At 36.1% G+C, this 20,224-nt stretch overlaps 2 protein-coding genes across 3 annotated transcripts; one reads left to right on the top strand and one right to left on the bottom strand.

The window, feature by feature from the left end:
• Positions 1-339: 339 nt before the first annotated feature.
• Positions 340-7,462, top strand: ASNSD1 (asparagine synthetase domain containing 1). 2 transcript variants are annotated; one of them, XM_009710327.1, is made up of 5 exons: positions 340-393; positions 920-995; positions 2,501-4,072; positions 5,720-5,901; positions 7,032-7,354. In XM_009710327.1, exons 3-5 carry the CDS (start codon positions 2,594-2,596, stop codon positions 7,291-7,293), a joined length of 1,923 nt encoding a protein of 640 aa, XP_009708629.1. In that variant the 5' UTR covers positions 340-393; positions 920-995; positions 2,501-2,593; the 3' UTR covers positions 7,294-7,354. The 2 variants fall into 2 exon arrangements, with proteins under 2 accessions (XP_009708629.1, XP_009708628.1); XM_009710326.1 differs by lacking the exons at positions 340-393; positions 920-995 and having other exon boundaries at positions 2,358-4,072; positions 7,032-7,462.
• A 7,964-nt stretch (positions 7,463-15,426) lies between these two features.
• OSGEPL1 (O-sialoglycoprotein endopeptidase-like 1) lies at positions 15,427-20,060 on the bottom strand. The gene is made up of 7 exons (XM_009710328.1): positions 19,855-20,060; positions 18,822-19,209; positions 17,720-17,924; positions 17,488-17,636; positions 16,865-16,995; positions 16,644-16,715; positions 15,427-15,551 (listed from the first exon to the last, which is right to left on the bottom strand). The coding sequence occupies exons 1-7, from the start codon at positions 20,058-20,060 to the stop codon at positions 15,458-15,460; spliced, it is 1,245 nt and encodes a 414-aa protein (XP_009708630.1). The 3' UTR covers positions 15,427-15,457.
• Positions 20,061-20,224: the final 164 nt, after the last annotated feature.

Consider the following 20,224-nt stretch of genomic DNA (forward strand, 5'->3'; position numbering starts at 1 on the left):
GTTTTCTAAAGTTATTTGATGTTTTATTAGTTGTTTGCATGTTTTCTTTTCTTCTGAGGGAAAAATGTGATCTCTGATTACAGTTGGAGGTACATGGGCTTCCTAGTAGTGTTTGCTTTCAAGGGTAGGAGAAGTATCAATGCATGCAAGATAATTAGAGCAGTTAGTATGTCATTTTTTATATCTACCTCCACTTTTTTCTCAATGGTCCATTCGGAGAACAGCAACTATATATGCACATAGCTGTCTTAAAATATCAGTAAACGTGTTTACCACCAGGATTATAATACAGTGGTTTATTTTTAATAATTAAATTGAGGTGCATCTTTTGCCTTTCAGATTAAAGAGCAAAAGGTTGTAGTCGATGAGCTTTCTAATTTGAAGAAGAACCGGGTAAGTATTCACAACTTTGCTTTTGACTGTTTCATTTTAGGATCAGAGAACTAAGCATAGAGACCAGAGAGGAAACAAAATCAGAGTACACTGTCTTTAATTTGTTTTAATACAGGTTTTAGTGCAGTTGTGGTCTGCTGTTCTCAGAATAATTTGTCCTCCAAATGAGTGTAACACAGTACATTGTTGATTTTTTTTTTGCCTTTATGTTTTTATCTGAGTTATTTCATTAAGATGTTTGAGTTGATCAGAAGACTTCCTGAAGTGTTCTTAATTTTCCTGTGAATGTGTTTTAAAATAGAATATGATCCTTCACGTATGAGGAAAAGAGAAATGCAGAATACTCATGGGTTGATCATTAAATGTTTTTGATGGTACATTACAACGTTGGTGTTGTCAGGGCAGAACTTACCCTTCTGGAATAAAAGCGAAGGCGTATCTTGGTGGACCTACATCAGCTTCTGCTGCAGTGTGGTCACCAGAGTTTGTTGTTTTGACTTAATGCAGTGTTGTTTTTGTTTTACAGAAAGTTTATAGGCAGCAACCCAATAGCAACATTTTCTTCCTTGTAGACCGAACCGAAATGCTATCTCAATGCAAAAGTAAGTTTGCAGTGTAAAAGTTGATCAAATAGTTAACCATTTAAAAGCTGCATTTATATCTGTTAATGATTTCAAAGGTATATTAAAATTAAAAACTAGCAACTGTATATCAGATGCAAAGTAGATTTCAGACACATGCTTATCTTTCTGGGTTGGCTAAATGTGGAAGTGTTTCCACTTGTTGTGGTTTAACCCCAGCTGGCAAGTAAGTACCACACAGCCATTTCCTCACTTCCCCCCGCCGCCCTGCCCCCCCATCCTGGTGGGATGCAGAGGAGGATTGGAAAAACGTAAAACCCCTGGGCTGAGATAAGAACAGTTTAATAACTCAAATAAAATAAAAAATGTAATAATAATAATTGTAATGAAAAGGGAGATAATGAGAGAGAGAGAGGGGAATAAAACCCAGGAAAACAAGTGATGCACAATACAGTTGCTTACCACCTGCTGATGGATGCCCAGCCAGTTCCTGAGCAGCGGTTGACCCCTCCTGGCCAACTCCCCCCAGTTTATATACTGGGCATGACGTTCTATGGTATGGAGTATCCCTTTGGCTGGTTTGGGTCAGCTGTCCTGGCTGTGCTCCCTCCCAGCTCCTTGCTGGCAGAGCATGGGGAACTGAGGAGTCCATGTCTTACAGTAGGCAGTACTTGGCAAGAACTAAAACATCAGTGTGTTATCAACATTACTCTCTTACTAAATCCAAAAGACAGCACTGTACCAGCTACTAGGAAGAAAATTAACTCTATTCCAGCCGAAACCAGGACATATTGTATGTATGGATATGATAAAAGAGCAAGTTCTGAAGATGTAGGAAGAGTGAGAATGTCTGCCCCACAAAGAAGTCACTGTTGTCAGTGTTCTTTGGGAAGCTGTATAGTGCTGTGTCCGTAAAAAAAAAGGTCTAAAAGTTGTATGGGATGAGTAGGAAGAAAATAGTGACAAGTTAAACTGTAGGCTAAACTAGAAACCTTCAGGTAGTTGAAGGAATGGATCTGTGGGATTAGGGACATAGGAGAATGGATGATAAAAGAGAGTTGATGATTGAACAAACATTAGAAATGTGTAAATTTAGAAGTATAAATTTATTTTCTGGAATGAACAGTTGCTACTTTCATTTTCTTTCCTTTGAGTTAATAGTGTCGACATTTTAATGGACAGTTTACTTTTCTCGTTACAAATGTGTAAATCATACTGATTATATAGGCAATAGTTGACCATTCCCTTAACTCTTATGCTTGTAGTGTGGCTTTTTTGGGGAGAAAAAAAAATCATAAATCTTTGTATAATACAATTAAAGAGGAATAAGCTAGTGAGCTATGTTTGTGTTACATCAATGCTATAGCACTTTTGTAATTTAGTGTTGCATGTTTATCTCTTTAATTGAACAAGTGGCTGGAGTTGCTGTTTTCTTAGATGTACTCTTAAACTTATCTACTTACAGACTCACTCATAAACTTACCTGTTTATGAAACTGATTATTTGTGTATTTTTCTCTTACACAGATACATTAGATGAATTAAAGAAGGCACATCAAGAGATGGAAAATTCAGAAAATACTAAAGTCAAGAAATAATCCATCCGAATTCAGAGTCACGATGTGCGGTATTTGTTGCGTTGTTACCTTGTGTAGCCAGCATACTATTCATGATTTCTTTAACAAAGACATACTGTGCCGTCTTAGAAGAAGAGGACCAGACAGTAGCCAACAGTTGATAAAGACTGCATCTGATCTCTCTTATGGGTGTCTGTTTTCTGGCCATGTACTTCACTTGAGGGGACGGATGACTCCTCAGCCTCTAGAAGATGCCAATAACAATATTTTTCTTTGGAATGGAGAAATTTTCAATGGAGTGCATGTAGGAGATCTAGAGAATGACACTGAAGTAATGTTTCATCATCTTGCATTATGCAGTAGTGAAGCGGACATTTTGTCACTCTTTTCATCGCTTCGGGGTCCGTGGTCTTTTATTTATTATCAAGCATCTAGACACAGTTTATGGTTTGGTAGAGATTATTTTGGTCGTCGTAGTTTGCTTTGGCAGTTCAGTAATGAGGTTGACCGTGCTTTCTGTCTCACATCTGTAAGTGTTTATTCTGAATCAGGTAACCAATGGCAAGAAGTCCCAGCATCTGGAATTTTCAAAATTGATCTCAAAGCTTGTGCAAGAACTAAATCTTTATCTTTAACATTGTTTCCATGGAAGTACAGCTGCACAGAGAAAGCAGTAGAAGAAATATTCGTTAATGTTCTGGACCAAGTTTCAAAAGACTTACCAAATCGCATACCTCTTGTGATGAATGAATCAAAACTATGCCTCAGAGCACCAGTTACTCCCTTAAATAAAACTATTTCTGAAGATTCGGGTGAATATCCAGGCACTACTATTAGCAGCGTTACCCATGTGGTTTCTGTGGAAACCCTTCAAGGATTTCTTGCAGAGGAACACAAGAAAAAATTAGTCCATCAGTTTATTGATGTTTTAAATGAAGCGGTGAAGAGACGGGTTTTATCCCTCTTCAGAGACGAAGATCAGAAAACAAGAGATGTTCCAAGCATGTCTAATAGGAAAGCACATGTTGCGGTGCTCTTTTCTGGTGGCGTTGATTCTATGGTTATTGCAGCTCTTGCTGATAAACACGTGCCTTTAGGGGAACCAATTGATCTTCTCAACGTAGCTTTCATGATAAAAGAACAAGCTAAGCAAAAGGGTACCACTCAAAAACATACCAACCGGGAAGTACAGCTTGATTCACTTTGTCAAGAAAGTTGTAAAGATCTTCATGCTAAAACTGCTGCTCATTTATCTTGCTTTGCTGTTCCCGACAGAATCACTGGTAGGGCAGGACTGAAAGAATTAGAAGCAATTAACCCTTCAAGAACGTGGAACTTTGTGGAAATCAATGTTACACTAGAGGAACTGAAAAAAATGAGACAACAATGCATTAATCACTTAATTTATCCACTAGATACAGTCTTGGATGACAGCATTGGCTGTGCAATTTGGTTTGCTTCCAGAGGAGAGGGGTTTATTAGTAACCAAGGAGAACTGAAACCATATAGAAGTCCAGCAAAGGTACTGATTGTTTCCTGCCTTATGTTTGACCTGTGAATGTAAAAACAATTCTGTTGTTTCAGAAATCAGCAGGGGTCTTTAATATTCATAAGGCTTCTGAAATTCAGTGACAGAATATAGAATATTTCTGTACTGATAATCTTTGTATAATTCTGGAGTTAAAAACCGCATTGTTTTCTTTTGTCATGTAATGTGTGTGGCTTTTCCTTAAGGTTGAATAAGCAACAGTGTGACTAGGAAAAAAGTAACAACAATCATCTATCATTTTCAGTGTTTCAACTCCAGTAGTGGGTAACTGCTATTCAATCCAAACTGAATAGGTTAACAAATTTAAGGATAAACATTAATGAAGTATTAAGTAATGTTGTTTTGTGCCACCATCCCAAGGGCTGCAAAATTACTAGCTTGTTACTTAGGCACACTATGTGACAAAATCACAATTAATAATGGCAAAAAAGATGACTACTTGGAACCTTTTGTAATTAGAGTCTGATTGAATGATAGAACTTCAAAAAGTAGTTCGTTCTTTTTTGTCACTAATTTTCATTTATGTCGTTTTAAGTAAAATCTTTTTAGTAACTAGGTGATTTTCTTGGCAATTCAGTTCTTATTTCTCACTTCCCAATTCCTGATGGTTTGTGTAGAGAAGAATAAACTGTTTAATTTCAGGAGTTTGCAGTTCACTGCTGCTTTTTGAGGCTTCTATTACTTTTCTACTAATTGCTAGATCTTAAAGACACAAAAAAATCCAGCAACAACAAAAACCCCAACAAACACAATAGTTTGCGTAAAAGCTACTGCTGTATAATGCAGTTGATGTAGTTGACTGATCTACTTAAGGATGTGCATCTCAGATTTGTAAAACATACAAACTTATCTTAGGTTTAGAATGTGTTGAAATGGGTCATAAGTTAATTATACATAAAGCGAAATTGTCCTTGTCCCATCAGTTACTTACTAGTGGGCACAAGTAAAAAATTAGTTGACCAGCAGCTGGTGTCAGATTAGTAAAACACACTTGACTGTTCATGTTAAGAGACTTCCACTTTTATAGTGAGTTGCTGTTGAAGGCACAGTAGTGGACCAGATGTAGTAGTGTTTTGCTCTTAATAACATTTTCTGTGCTTATGGAGTAGACAGAACAATACAACACATTTTTTTTCTTGTACAATGCAGTTGTTATTAACCCAGTAGCTGGTAAATTAATAATAATGTGGGTGTACATTCAGATGACTGTGTAGAACCTATGACATACTGCGTAATCTGTGGCAACAATTTTTTCGATAAAGGCTGGTGCCTAACAAATGCTGTTTATTGTAATAGAAAGTAACAAAGTCATTCTTCAAAGATACTGGTGTATTTGTGATGCACACAACATGATTTTAGTGTTTTTTCCTTCCCTCACTAGAGATGTCTATGTGTACTTTTCAGTCTGATTGTGAACCTCCTTCAGTTTTGAGTGACTTTATTTGGAACTGTTTCAGGCTCTGTAAATGTGTAAGGTACATCCCATCATGATAGGTGATATATTTAGAAGATGTGTATTAAAGTTATTCTCCTTAAAATGTAGTTCAACATTTAAGATCTGTTACATATTATTAGCTTGCATAGATACTAAGAAAGATTTCTTTTATCCTGTTTTCTTAGGTTGTACTTACAGGAATTGGAGCAGATGAACAGCTTGCTGGGTATTCTCGACATCGCGTTTGCTTCAAAAAATACGGCTTAGAGGGTCTGAATAAAGAACTTGAAATGGAGTTGAATCGCATTTCTTCTAGAAATCTTGGTAGAGATGACAGGATTATTGGTGATCATGGAAAAGAAGCCAGGTATCATTGTTTTTAACATGAAGCAAAACTGGTTTTGCCAGTTAGATTCTGCTTTTAACACTCCAACAGAAAGCTTAATTGAAGCTTCTATGTATTTTATTGTCTCAAGTTCTGTTGTGGTTTTGTTAATGTGTACTGTGTTGTGGGGTTTTTTTGTTTTTTAAAAAGTGGCCTGTAGTACTGTGGAAGAGTTACTTAAGGAAGTTTAGCAACTTGAACATTGGATTTCTGTCTAGCAGTTTTAAGAAGCAGCAACAGGTGTTGAAATAGGCAAACTCAAGTTGTTTTTATAATTTGAAGTGGAATTTTTAAGTCTTCTGCACAACTTTGAAGTCTGCTCATGTGGTCATTTGGGGAGTGACTTTGGAGAATGGCAACATAACATAGAAGCCACATATTCCTGTCTATGCAGTAAAGACATGATCCATATCCTCTGCATTTCCTGGTTGTTAAGTCAGAATAGTTAAATAATCATTTTATTTGTGTTTACTTCCTCCATGCTCCCACCAACTTGCAAAAAATTGCTTAGATGTCCAGTAGCAGAAGCTACTCGGGTGCATGAAAGATCTTTTCATGTGATCTTTGTGCCAGTGTTTCTTGAAATCTGTTCTTAGTTGCGCATTTTCAGTTCAGCAAAAAAACAGTTGCAGTGGTGAACAGGCAATGCTGTTAATCATGCATGTGATTAGATATGAATGCCTGGAATTCGGAATGTTGTCAGATTTTGTTGTGTAAATATTTGTGTTTCAAAGTTAGTGTTTCTAAATACTTAGATGTTATCTTGAGAAGTGGTAGTTTAAAATTTGTCTTGCTCTTCCATTGTGTTTTCTGATTTTCTTCATAATTTTTGTATGAATCCAACATTTCTGATGCTTGTCTTACTCTTATTTGCTTGACTTTTGAAAATTTCTAGGCTTCTGAGTTTAAACGTGATATGTTATGGTTTTTTTTCTCCCAAGACAGTGTAACTGCTTTGGAGACTTGCCTCAGTACTGTGACACTGACATTTAAGTTACGTCTGTAGTTAGGAATTGACACAGGCTCTGAAGTCTATGCATGTGGTAAAGTGGAAAAGAACTATTTGTATGAAGTTTTTAAAGGGTCTTTCCCCATGTTTATCTCTCTTTCAGGTTTCCTTTTCTTGATGAAGATGTTGTTTCATTCCTCAATTCTCTGCCCATCTCAGACAAAGCTGACTTGACTTTACCTCGAGGAATTGGTGAGAAATTGATTCTGCGCCTTGCAGCCAAGGAGTTTGGCCTTAGAGCCTCAACCATTTTGCCGAAAAGAGCTGTACAGTTTGGATCTCGGATTGCAAAACTAGAGAGCAACAGTGAAAAAGCATCTGACACATGCAGCAGACTGAAGTTACTTTCAGTAAATGAATTATAAAGCTACATCTTGAGATGTTACATTTATTCTATATGCAAATTCAGTAAATCTTTGGCATTTTCTTAGAATGTTTGGTCTGGTTTTTTACACACTTGGACATTATTATTAATCATCAAAGTAATACATGTAGATGTGTACTTGTATTAGAGACTCACTATGAGTGCATCCTCAGGGGTCGGGGGGGGGGAATACTGAGCTCTGGGGAGGAGAGGATAGCCAGAGGTTGGCTTTCCCACCCTTCCTAACCGATGTCAATGTCGCAAAAAGCATATTGAATCTGTCCAATCTGTCATATATATTGAATTCAGTACAGTAGATTTTCCTCTGTTGTACAACAGGGCTGATCTTGCAGCTGTGCTTTAGGAGAGGGTTCAGGTTGTGGTTTTAGAAGGGAGGGCGTGGTGAGGAGCTGGCCTTGCTTGCCAGAGCCAGAAAGAGGTGAGGGTCTTGGGCCTTGTCACCCCTTGGAGATCTGCTCTCCAAGCATCATGCTTGCCCTTTCATTACTTGAGAAACACCCTTGGTGTTTTGGGGCCATCCTGTGCAGCCTTCCAGTCCTTGCCTTGGCCAGTTCTGCAGGGCTGGGGTGGTTGGTGGTCCCCAGCCTGGGGCTTCCTCTGCTCCCAGAGAAAGCGGGAAACTCCCTCCAGGCTGTTTTTTGTCTCTCATTGGGTCCCTAGCTTGCTTCCTCGCCTTTTAGCTTTAGCTTTCCTACTTTCAGTTCTGAAGTTGCAAAGCATCCATTGAGTACTTCAAAGAAGATCTCTTTTAAATAGAACAAAAAAGGTCTCTCTCAGGGAAAAAAAAAAGGCTCTCTGGGTGAGTATGTAGATGTAATCATGGATTTGAAATAGAAATATGAATGGACTTGCTCTGAAGAGAAGCTTGAGTTAGCTTGTCTTTCTACTTGTCTATGGAAGGATTGCAAAGTTAATGGAAGAAAAACTGGATGCATGCTCTCCAGTGTTTTTGGAGCTTGGTAGTCCTTACAGTTACTAGTAATGCTACATTACAGTACGCTACATTACATGCTACCTTACAGTTCTAGTTTGTATGTATGCCCAATTAAGTAGAGAAAGGAAAAATTATATCAGAAAAAAAAAATCATTTTTATACGATGCATAATATATCTATTCCTACAACGTACCTCTAACCAGATTTTCAAAATAATTTGTTAAGGTTGTACAGAAATACTTACTAAAAAAACTTATGTTTTGGACTACTTCAAAGCACTGGCAGATTTCTTACTGGTACTGTGAGGAAAACTGACTCCCTGGTACCTTACCATGGGATGTTTGCAAGAGTTCTTGCATGATGTTCTAAAGCAGGTGGAGATTGGACCAAGAGGAACATTAGGCTGATAAAATGTGACTATTGTTCATTATTTGTTATCTCTCTAGTAGTGTTGGAGTGTTCCTAGAAGCTATGTATCACCTAGGACCCTAAGAAAAAAAGTTGTGCTTTTTGTACTCAGGCAAATAATTTCTCTTCCAAACTAAGAGGCCTCTGATATTTAGAGAAACATAAGAAATAATTTTGGAAGGCTTCTAAATAGTTTTAAGTAGTGCTTTTGCAAAGAAACCATATAATTTGGTGTTGGCAAACTTTTCCATTTATCCAGTTATTCATAAGAATTTATTGTTACTATTTATAGTATACTTACTATTATTTGTAGATTTTCTTGACCGAATGTTTGATTCCAGGGTGGGGAGGGAGAAGATATTTTAAAACACTTGTTGTATTGAAATCACATTCTGTAACATTTTAGAGCAACCTCCAGGAATGTTACTGTCTTTTAATCTTGTCCTTAAGAAATCTCTTTTCTTGCAAATGCTATATAGTTCTTGATTAAATAATATTCTCTCTCTTTTTTTGTTAGCCTAAGAACTGTATTTTAGAAAGTGGAGAATGTTCTTGAAGAATGTCAGGCCTGACAAAAGCGTTCCCTAGAGCTGAATAAGCTGACAAGGCAACCTGCTTGTCAAATTCAGTAGCACAGAAAAATGCTGGTGCCGTGTTTGTGAAGTCTGACAAAAGTAAGTAGCAAGAATTAATTGCTTCCGTGTCCTCTAATTGGCTGGCTTCAAAAGATGATATAGAGTGCTCAGTAGAGATACCCAGAGAGAGACTGCTGGGCCAGCTAAAAAATTTAGGTACCCAGACAGCAGCTTTGCTAGCACTGATGAATTCAGGTATGCCCTTGTATTATTAATAAGTCCATCAGATTTTGTGAGAATTGGCTGATGGAATTTGCTGTTTAAATCTTCCATCAGTTCAGATGCAAATTACCATCACAGTACTTCTTGTCAGCTTTCTCCAGCTGATATAAAAACTGGACAAATTTTGATCAGTGTTGACCACCTGGTAAAAGTTTGGGGCATACATACTCAAAGAGAAATGTGTCTGGATCTTGGAGTTTTGGTGCTTTGAAATGAACATTGATAGAGATGGGAAAACCCAGACGGAAATATTTTTTTGAGTTTTGTTCAGGAGGCAAGGACAAAAACATTCCTATTAAAAAAATACCTAATATTGCATGTAGTTTATACATGACATTCCTAAAAGCTGAGATCATTAGTTGAAAAAATAGATTGTTGGATCTCATGCAAAATTATAAGCTGATATGAAGTACTGTAAATTAACACATTTCCAAAAGAGCTTAACTTCCACTGTGATACTTAATTGATCAGATTTTCAAAAGTCCTCAGTACTTGGAAGCTCTCTCTAAGAATAACAAGAGCTCCAGGCTTATGAATTCTTCAAAAAACATCTCTAAAGACACATGCATATATTTTTTTCCTAAACTTTTTACATAGCTTTATTTATTATTATTTGCTATGTCTGTATAATGAAGATTTAAAATTAGTTGCCTTGCTATATAATAAATAAGGTGATGTTAGAGACAAAAGAATCTTTTTATTTTCTAACTTACATAGAACTAATAATTCCCAGTCTATTAGTAAAAATACTGTCAGGTTATAGATGCAACAGCCAAGTGCATCTGACAAGTACACTTTTAAAAATTAAGACAAGTACACTTTTAAAAAAAATTTAAAAATTAAGAATAATGTTTACATTTACGTGGTACAAAGATATTTTTATACAGGGCAACGATAGTGTTCTAAAATGTTTCATTTGACCTTGTAGACTTTTGTACTCATTCCTGTTTTGCAGGTCTAATTGATACTTCCACTAAACATGATTTTTAGGGAACCTATGATGAAAATATGAATGAAGATCCAACTTACAACCCAAACAGTACAAGGGGGGAAAAAAAAAAGTCTTTATGCAATATGCTGATAATATGCTATTTAAATTGATACTTGGCACTACTGAGTTGAGCTACATGAAAATGTATTTAGGCTTGATGTGGTAAATAGGTTCACCAATGTGGTAAGATCAACAGAGACCTACTAAGGTACAGTAACGTACCAGACTGCAGCAGAGGTTAGCTAGCTCTTCAGCAAAATCTTCTGAAGAAACAATTAGAAAAAATCATAGCTATCTGAAGGAATTGAGAGTGCCTCAAGTCAATGAACTCTGATTCCATTTTTACTGGAGTTTAAAAAGATGGAAATCCCAAATTTAAGTAGATGTCTTCGACCATATTCTAGTAAGAAAACTGTAAATTTACTGATTTTTTTAAATTCAAATTTGACATTGATACTTTTATATCTTCTAGATATATCTTATGATAATATGTTTATATCTTTCATATATTAAATACTAAATTAACTTTATAATGTTTTAAGCTAGTATCATATTGCTATTTCTAAAAAAGAAAAAAACTTTTTTTTATATCTTGTGGAATTAAAACTGAAAGAGAACTGCCACTGTTTGGGGTTTTTTGGACCAAATTTCAAATGTTTTCAACATTTTCAATATGCACAGAATGAGTATTTTTATGTCCATGGGGGAACTGAGTTTGATGTTGGTACTCCATCAGTAAAGGATATTTTATTAGAGATTATGATTCTAGTTTGCTGTCTCTCTTGTAACGTATGCATGTGTATGTCTTTACAGCTAATAAACTATGAGAGAATATTTTACTTTGTTAAAATTGGCATTGGAGATAAGGAAAAAACATGCTTGCTCCAGGAGTTAATAGGTTTGTCTAGACTATGTTGTTGCTTGGTTGTCTAAGCAGTTCTTACGGACCAGGCTAATAGAGAGTTCAGTACTCATTTCTCAAATGAGTATGCTATAAGAATATTTGCTGCCAATACTGAACTGTACAAGCTAGCACAAGATACCGTAAGGACAGCATTCCCCTAAAAGCAGCATGGCCTTTAGGTGGCATTTCAGGATGTACAGATACTACAATAGTAGTCTGAAGAACGATCAAAACAGATTCACCTGAGAAGGTATAAGCTGTTCCCTGAGGGATGTTTCTCATTAGATACGGGTTTAAATTTCCATGACATGTGCAAATGATCTGTATAAAGAGGCAAAGCACTTTTAAACATGAAATCAAAATTGTACTTCAGCGTCCATGTTTGCTGATCATTGGTAAGGCTTGCAAAGCTGTAATTTGTATCAGTCATTTTATTGATGTAAGCAGTTAGGTATTGATGTAAACAATCCTTACAGCTACTTTAGTAGCTACCTGTCGTGCATCAGGCTATAAGGCTCAGTTGTTTGACATGGATATGCCAGGTAGAGAACATTACCCCATTCCAGGGATGGAATTTGATGGTAAGAGGTAAGGAATGTGCGCACTAATATAGACACTACAGTACTATAGTCTTTAAAGTAATACAAGTCCTTTCTGATTTCAGATTAGCAATACTTACCATTGCTGAGGATACTATGAAGTTTGAGAGGAATAAAGATTTTTGTAGCTTAATAAAATGTATTTTGATTCCACTTTGATTTTTTTTTTAACACATTAAATTACAATCACTATCAAATACTAGTTAAAGTTCTGTACAAGTAGTACCATTGCTGGCAACAGATAGGGATGCTGGCTAAATATTGTGCAATCATTTATTTTGTATAATGCAGTTCCTTTTTCTGGGAATAATGAAATAGAAATTCTGTAGAAACAAATGGAAAAACATTGTTTGTCAAAACAAGAACTTGGGTTTTTTGATGCTTTAAATTCAAGCATGTGAAAACATCCCTACAAAAGCACTATAAACCCAAGGTTTAAATTGTAAACAAGCAGAGACTGTGGTTGCAGGGGTTTTTATTTTTCTTCCCTTATTTGAACACTGTAAAACTTTAAAAGGTCTTACAAGAGGCAGTGGTTGTATTATTTCAAGAAAACTGCTCATCTTGCAATAGATAGATTACATTCCAAGTAAATGTTTTCAGTTCTACTAACTACTCTAAAACTTATTCAAACGTATTTCATGAAGACAGAATTTCAAGATGAAATTATTTTTAGGTTTAAAATCTTACCAATGGCTTGACTGCTATGGTTACTGAATATACCTTAAAAACAAAATGACTCCTGAAGTGATATAAAATGATTGTGTTCTATGGGTTTCAATAATACCCAGAAGGTTTACAAGCAATGAGGTGTATACATTGTGTACATTATAGCAGTGTAGGGCTGCAAGGGGGTCTCCAGAGGACATCTAGTGTACAGCCTTGTTCTGAGTGAAGAATTAAGTATTTGCAGAGCATTCTAACAGTTATTTTAATACGTAACATGCAGCGATTGAGGAATCTGTTTCAATAGGTAACATGCTCCATTACTTCCCTTCCTTCAAATAGAAAGCTCTTCCTAACAGTTTTTTAAGAATTTTCTGCAAATTAAGCTAAATACTTTAATCCTTCCTGCAATGAAGAACAACTGAACACTGGTTTTAGAACATATTTTAATAGACTGAGAGTTCTTCAGTATATCACCTTCACTGTTTTAGTCAGCCTCTTAGTGCAGCAGAAAACCCCAATCGTGTATTTCTTGTCTCTTATAAAGACCAAATATAGGCCGCTCTTAGCACTATGTTGTTGGTTCATATTAGATTTGATTCCATTACAGCCTTACAAATCTACCTCATTATTCCTAGGTGGTTATTTTGTATTTGCTTGTCTTTAAGTGTACTAGCCATCTGAATTTTATTTTGTTGGTTTTGTTTTAAAAAACAAACAACAACATATTTGTAAAAGTAGGTTTCCAGAAGTGTTAGCAGCTGTTTTCGAAATGGTGTAAGCTACAATTTCTCCACTTCCTTTTGCACTTTCAATTTTCAGCCACAAATCAAAAAAAATGTACAGAATGAGACATTGAAGCAAACCTTGCAGGACCTTTTGTGTGTTCTGTAATCACAGTTCATCAAAAGGCCATCAATTACTCATTGAGCACAGATTTTCAACCGTGTAATCTGTTTTATTTGATTTACTGAGGCCAGGAAATTGTCATGATAGGATTTCTAACTCCTTGTTACAAGACATCTCCACTTAAATATTTCAAAGTGTCTTTAATATTACTTGGGGCATTGTTCCCATATACTTGTTTTAGAGAGCTTTAAGCATTTATTTAATTTAAAAAAATCATTTTTTGCTGTGTAAACTCTCAAACGCTTAATTGAAGTGAGATAAGCATAATAGTCATCTGTTAACTGTATTTGTAGTATCACACCAGAAAGTTTCTGTGCTGTTAGAATCCAGCTCTCTGGTCCAAACGACAGTAGTTTTGGGAGGCTTACTGGAACCATGCCACCTCCACTTCATAAAGCTGCATCCATGATGGGAAATCTCTACTGGATTTTATCAGCATTTATTGTATCACAAAACACCACTATTTAGGGATTTCTTCCTCCTCAATGTTCGAAAAGTTTGGAAGCAGGGAGAAACTTCTGAGCAGCAAGACTGACTGGCTTGCTGATCCCAAGGAAGGTATGACCAGCACTACAAACTGGGCTAAGTGAGAGATCAGGTGTGATAATACAGAGGAAAAAAGGTTTTGCTCACTGTTAAAATTCTAGTCTTTCATCTGTGTTGAAATCAGTGAGCCAGATGTATAAACATACTGCTGGATAGGGCCTATGAAATAAGATAGTTGAATTTATTAAATGATGTATGACTTTACCAAGGAGATAAACTACTTAATGATATAGATAAATTACTTTACCAAAAGATAAATTACTTGTAGTTGAAATCTCATGAAAATGAGACTCCAGAAATGCTACATAACAAAATGCAAATACTATGTAGTCTTCCAATGCTTTCTGCTCAATGAGGGATCTCAACCTTCTTCCAAAAATCAAGTATTGGAGAAAAAATAGGGCATATACCTTGTTAATTTGTTACATCTTGCCCTCGAATAAAAAAAAAATTAAAAAAATCTTGAAAAACCCAGGCAACTTGTGGAGCAACTGTCCCACAAATCCCAATTACTTGTTTGTATTTAAATTGAGGCAATTTTAAACATATGCATTATGAACTTGAAAACTTATTGAAGAGGTGCTTAATATCTGAAGTATTTTTTTCAGTAAATACCATTGCAATGAATAATAATGTAAAAGTGTATTACACCAATTATCAAAAGGCAAGGTCAAATAACCCATTATTCACATCAAAACTCAGAACTTGCATCTTAACAGCTCACTCACACTGTGATTACCCTTACTGAGCTGTTTATAAAAAAAAAAAAAGAAAATTAAAACACACTAGCCCTATACCCCAACATTTTAATTTTGTATTAGTAATAGGCTTCTCACACCAGCAGCAGAAAATCAGGTACCACTGAAATTCAGTCATACTGGCACAACTAACACACTGAGATCTTAAAAAGCTGTGCTCTCTTGTGTTTACTTTCTGTAACTTTTCAATCATGGCAAGTATGAGGTTTTTTTAACTTGTAGTGTAAATTATAAACCTTATATGAATTACATTGTTAAATTATAATAGGGTATATATTACAAATACATAAACATTATTATAACTTATAAAGTGTTAACAATGGAGATATTTTCACTTGTGCAAGTTTCTGTTTATTAAAAAGAGCACTTTTAGTTTAATTTTTTTTTTAATCAATACCTGGAACTCTTAGACATTTGTAGAACAGTAACTGTAATCATTTTGGTGATACCACACAGCACTTATTTCTGACAGGTGATTATCAACATTTGTAAACTACTGTCAGCAAATGTAACAGCACTGAAACAGTTTTTATTGAACAATTATAGTTGCATTTACTTTACTAAGTTACTTTTTAAGATGCCAACCATCGTATCTTCTTTTTTAGTTTTGGCACCTTGATGGAATCTTCTTCAACTCTTTTTGAAATATCAATTCCAAGGGGAGCTCTAGAAAATAATAAAAATTATGTATTTGTCAAAAATAAGTAACATTGCCATATCGCACAGATGTGCAGATTCACAGTTTGTTTGTTTGTTTGTTTTACAATGAGTATGGGAGTCACAGTATTTTTGCAGATTCCCTGCACTGTTAGACTGTGACCATTAAAATGGTCCATCTGAAGCCATACTTAGAAACATCTTTACATTGAGGAAATGTTTGCATTTGTAGACACTCCAGATTCAGGAAACACACCTGTAATTTCAAAGCCATCTTTTGGGGATGTTGTTTTATTTAGATTCTGATTTTAGTTGATAATTCATTTTACACCACACTGATGAATGCAAGACACACTAGAGATTCACAGGTATCTCTTTCTGTGAGAATCTTAAAGAATGTATAGTCTACAGCAAATAAAACTTAGTATTTTATTCACCGAGATATAACACAAGTTATTTTTGAAGAAGAGTATTTTATCATGTGAAAATTATAAAACAATTTATTTTTTGTCCTGAGACCTTCCAAGTCTGTTTTCCTGAAAACGGAAAGGGGAAAAACCTGAAAAAAATTTCATGTTTCAGAGCAGCTGGTATTTTTGAAATACCAGAATTTTGTTTGGCCTTAAGCCTAGGATCCACTGAAATCCGTAGAACAAGTCTTACATAACAAGTCATGAAAAAAAAAAATAAAAAATCAGTATTATCAGATGTTACATGTTAAATTCTTTTTTAAAATTGATTGCTCATTATGAATTCACAGTTTGACTTGGAGCATTTTATGTCTACAGTGACTGAGAAGCTAGGTTACGGCTTATGTTGCTCCAGTTTTCCTGTACCACAATGGTAACAGGAAAATACATAGAACTGTTATGATGTATTGTAATTTAAGTTTCTGAGCCAAAACCAACATAAATGCCAGACACGATCATTTGTATTTCACAACTACATTGAAAAGCAAGTGCTGGTAACTTTTAAAGCTTATGCACTGCAAAGACGCTCCTCAACAGCTTCTGCTGCTCTTACTAGTCTAGTCTCCTTCCACTTTCACTGACCATAGTGAATAAGTGAAGAAATAGACTGTGAATTAATTGAGTCACTTACTTCGGTTCATAGCGGATGCCATCAGTACTATGTAAAACACCAAGTCCTGCACGTAGCCTTTCAATGCCATTCCTAAGCAAGAAAGCAATTATGCAAAAATGTATGTCATAACTATCTGAATGTATGTTTGTGGTTCAGTCACCATAAACAGAAGTTCTCAACTCTGATGTCAACTTTTGAAGAACGTTATAGAAACGCATGCAAAGAGAAAAAACTCTTACCATGCAATCATAACACCATTATCGGTGCACAGTCTTGGAGGAGGACACACAAAAGCAAAATCATTTGCATCTGCCAAAGCCTGTAGACCTTTTCGGATATACTGATTACTTGCAACTCCTCCTGATACCACCTGACATCAGTTTCAAAAAGAAAAAAGGCATTAACTGAAAAGTACTGACAGGTCACACTCAACCAAGATCCTACTTTAAAAAAAAGGTTATCAGATAAAGTTCTGAATAGAGCAATAAATAACACATTTGAAGATGAAAACATATCAGAAAAGAATATGATAAATGAGCTGCTTATGCCAAATGAGATTCCTGAATCAAAGCATGTTACAACTAGAACAGCTGTCAAGTATTGAGAAGCACTAGGTCAAATTATGTGGCTTCACTTGTTATGGAAGGTCAGATTAGATGGTAAGAAAATATCTTTCTATCTTAAAACCAAACTATGAAAGACTTTATTGTAAATATTTATTACTATTATTTTAATACTAGTATTTTAACAGTGTCATACGTACTGACATCTTCCTCACCTGTCAAGGGAGAAAGCACAAGGCATCTGCATCTTCAAATGTTGTTACAGTTAAATATAGAAAAAAAAAATAATGTATACCCACCAAAGTTGCATTTTTTGATGATAATATGCTATTTTTTATGCAGAACAGCATGGCTCGATAGGTCCGCTGGATAATATGAACAGCCACTGCGTGCTGTACAGCAGCAGCAATATCCTTAGCACAGGATAGGATCTCACCTTCTTGAATACCTATAAAAATGTATGACCAAATGGGTTTTCCTGAATACAGGTCATCAAAAACATGGTTTGTATCTGACTTTGTCTGAAAATACCTTCTTCTTCTTCTTTTTGTTTAATGGCTTTATTGACATGGTTCTGAAGTCCAGAAAAAGAAAAATCACAATTACGATATTGTTGCATGGGAAGTCTGAATGTGTGCTCTTGCCGGTTTCCAGTTTGAGCCAAGTGCTCTATCGCCTTCCCTCCAGCCATGCTGTGGCACTCTGGGTGCTTTCTTAAAGAGAGTCTTCTTGCTACCTAAGGAGATAATAAGCAACAGACTTGGAATAGAGAGCTCAATTAATTCTTCCTGTAACTGCATCACTGTATGGTAGTCCACAGAGTAAAACAGACACCACAAAATCCAGTCCAGCATGAAATTACAAGCAGGGCACAATAAGCACAAGACATATGCCGGCTCGATTTCCCCCCCGCCCGCGGAGTAATTAGAAATGCAATTCTAGAACAATTTGGGCAAACGTGAGGATCAACAAATTTTGCAGGAAACAGTAATTACCCAATTTTTATGCTATAGGAAACGCACATGGACTGCCATACTGTATTACCAGATAAACAGGAACAAAATTGGTTTCAACTTCCAACAATCCTCTTTCTGACTCCACTCCCACACTTTTTTAATTAATACACACAAATACTGTTTAAAAACTCTGCTTGTGTTTGAAAACAAAACTGCAAGTGACCAATTTTACAAATTATACTCAGTGACCCAGAAAACGTAGATAATTCTGAAAGCCAAAGCAGGCTTTTCAAACTGTACAAAAAAACTACTAAGAAATGTTTTAATATTTATTGTTTTAAACCTGACAGTATCCTTTAAAATATCGCTATCAATCTTCTCAAATTCATGCAGCTCATTTGTATAACAGGTGTCGATGAAGCTTCCAACACCAGTTTTGGTTATGTTGTCTATTAATATAATTAAGTTACACACGTTACAACTGATGTTATGCATAGATCTTTAACAGCCTCTTTTGTCTTAAATCTATGGTATTTCAACATAGACAAAAAAAAGTTAAGCAAAGCTTATATTGCACTGCATTACTGTCCTCAGGCTGATGACAATACTACCATTATGTAGTGTAACTGCAATAAAAGAAAAAAAACCCTAGATTCGCTTACATAAGGAAGCATTACCTTATCCAGCATGTCCCCCGGTGCTATGTCTATGGACTGTCCAAGCAGAAGGAAATCTGAGACTCCTTGCGCTACTGCCAAGATGCAGTGGCCTCCAGAGAGTAAAAGCACTAAGAAGGGAAATTCCACGTGATGTGTCAACCTGATGGTCAGTGCGTGAGCCTCCATGTGATGGATGGGTATGAACGGCTTCTGGTACTTGTCCACCAAGTTCAAGCTGTACTGCAGCCCCACTTCAAGGCTTAGCGCAAGTCCTGGCTTTACTGTAGTTGCAACAGCTGCAAGTTCATGTCCAGAAACTCCACTGACACCAAGGGCCTCTTTTACTACTTGCTCGATGTTTTCTCTGTGAAGTTGCTGTGCCACCACAGGGATTATTCCACCTGCTCTAGTAAAAACAAAGAATTACAATACATTTGTATCTCATAACAGATAGAATGGCATAAATATAGAATTTAAACACCTTTTAACCTTGTCATATCCTGCCCGTTTCCTTAGTACACTCTCAAATGCTGTGTAAAGGACATCTGTATGCTGAAGAGAGCATAATTATTACTGGGAAGTCAGAAAAGGATGTAAAGTTGCCCTTTTTTGGTATGCATACCTCTTAAATGTATCTCAACACTGTTCCAAAACAATATCTGTAACTTCATATTCACAACCCCTTACTTGTCAGTTCATGTACTTAGCCACCAATGCCTATGTTTGATTAATTTTCCCTTAAAAAAAAATTGACATTTGGTGGGTTTAAGAGGAATAATGATTTAATCTTTAATTCAAGCTAGGTAAGTCATCTGCCTCTTTCTGAAAGAGGATACTGCAGGAAACTTGTTAAATGCACAGCATTTCTTTCTTCACCCTTAGTAATATCTCAAACAGCATGGGCTGTGGCCCAAGGGATAGGTCTTTATACCGACCCCCTTCTTACTGAGTTTTCTGGAGGAGAGAAGACTTTTATATGGATAATATTACAAGTAAGAATAACAATAAAATCATCAGTAAGGCAAAAGCCCGGAGAGAAGTACATTCTTACTGTAAGTGGACTTCCTTCTGGCAGTGCAGCGCTTCTCCCAGAACATTGCCGGCATCGTCCACCACAGCAGCGCCGGTGTCATCGCAGCTCGTCTCTATCCCCAGAACGAGCCTCCGAAGGTGCCCTCTTCCAGAGCTGCTGCTTCTCAGCCACGCTGCTCGGCCACGTGTAACCGATTTCAAAAGGCTCTTGGCAATGCTGTTCATTGTTTAAAATCTATCTGGTAGTTATGTCTGGAAAAGAACTCTACAGTTTATTACTGCTGGAGGGTTTTCAAGCATGTTCTCTGGTCTGGTTTTTCTAAAGAGGTGGTTCTAAAGTTACGAATGACCACACAAGACATTTAAGACGCTAAGAAAAAAAAAAAAAA

The sequence above is a fragment of the Cariama cristata genome, unplaced genomic scaffold (genome assembly GCF_000690535.1).
Source record: "Cariama cristata isolate BGI_N322 unplaced genomic scaffold, ASM69053v1 scaffold15361, whole genome shotgun sequence".
NCBI lineage: Eukaryota > Metazoa > Chordata > Aves > Cariamiformes > Cariamidae > Cariama > Cariama cristata.

Coding starts and splice junctions, on each gene's coding strand:
- ASNSD1 (XM_009710327.1), top strand. CDS start 2,594: ATGTGCGGTATTTGTTGCGTTGTTACCTTGTGTAGCCAGCATACTATT. Junction 4,073..5,719: donor CATATAGAAGTCCAGCAAAG/GTACTGATTGTT, acceptor CTGTTTTCTTAG/GTTGTACTTACAGGAATTGG. Junction 5,902..7,031: donor GATCATGGAAAAGAAGCCAG/GTATCATTGTTT, acceptor TCTCTCTTTCAG/GTTTCCTTTTCTTGATGAAG.
- OSGEPL1 (XM_009710328.1), bottom strand. CDS start 20,060: ATGAACAGCATTGCCAAGAGCCTTTTGAAATCGGTTACACGTGGCCGA. Junction 16,996..17,487: donor CATCAAAAAATGCAACTTTG/GTGGGTATACAT, acceptor AACTGATGTCAG/GTGGTATCAGGAGGAGTTGC. Junction 16,716..16,864: donor AATGGTGTTATGATTGCATG/GTAAGAGTTTTT, acceptor TTTCTTGCTTAG/GAATGGCATTGAAAGGCTAC.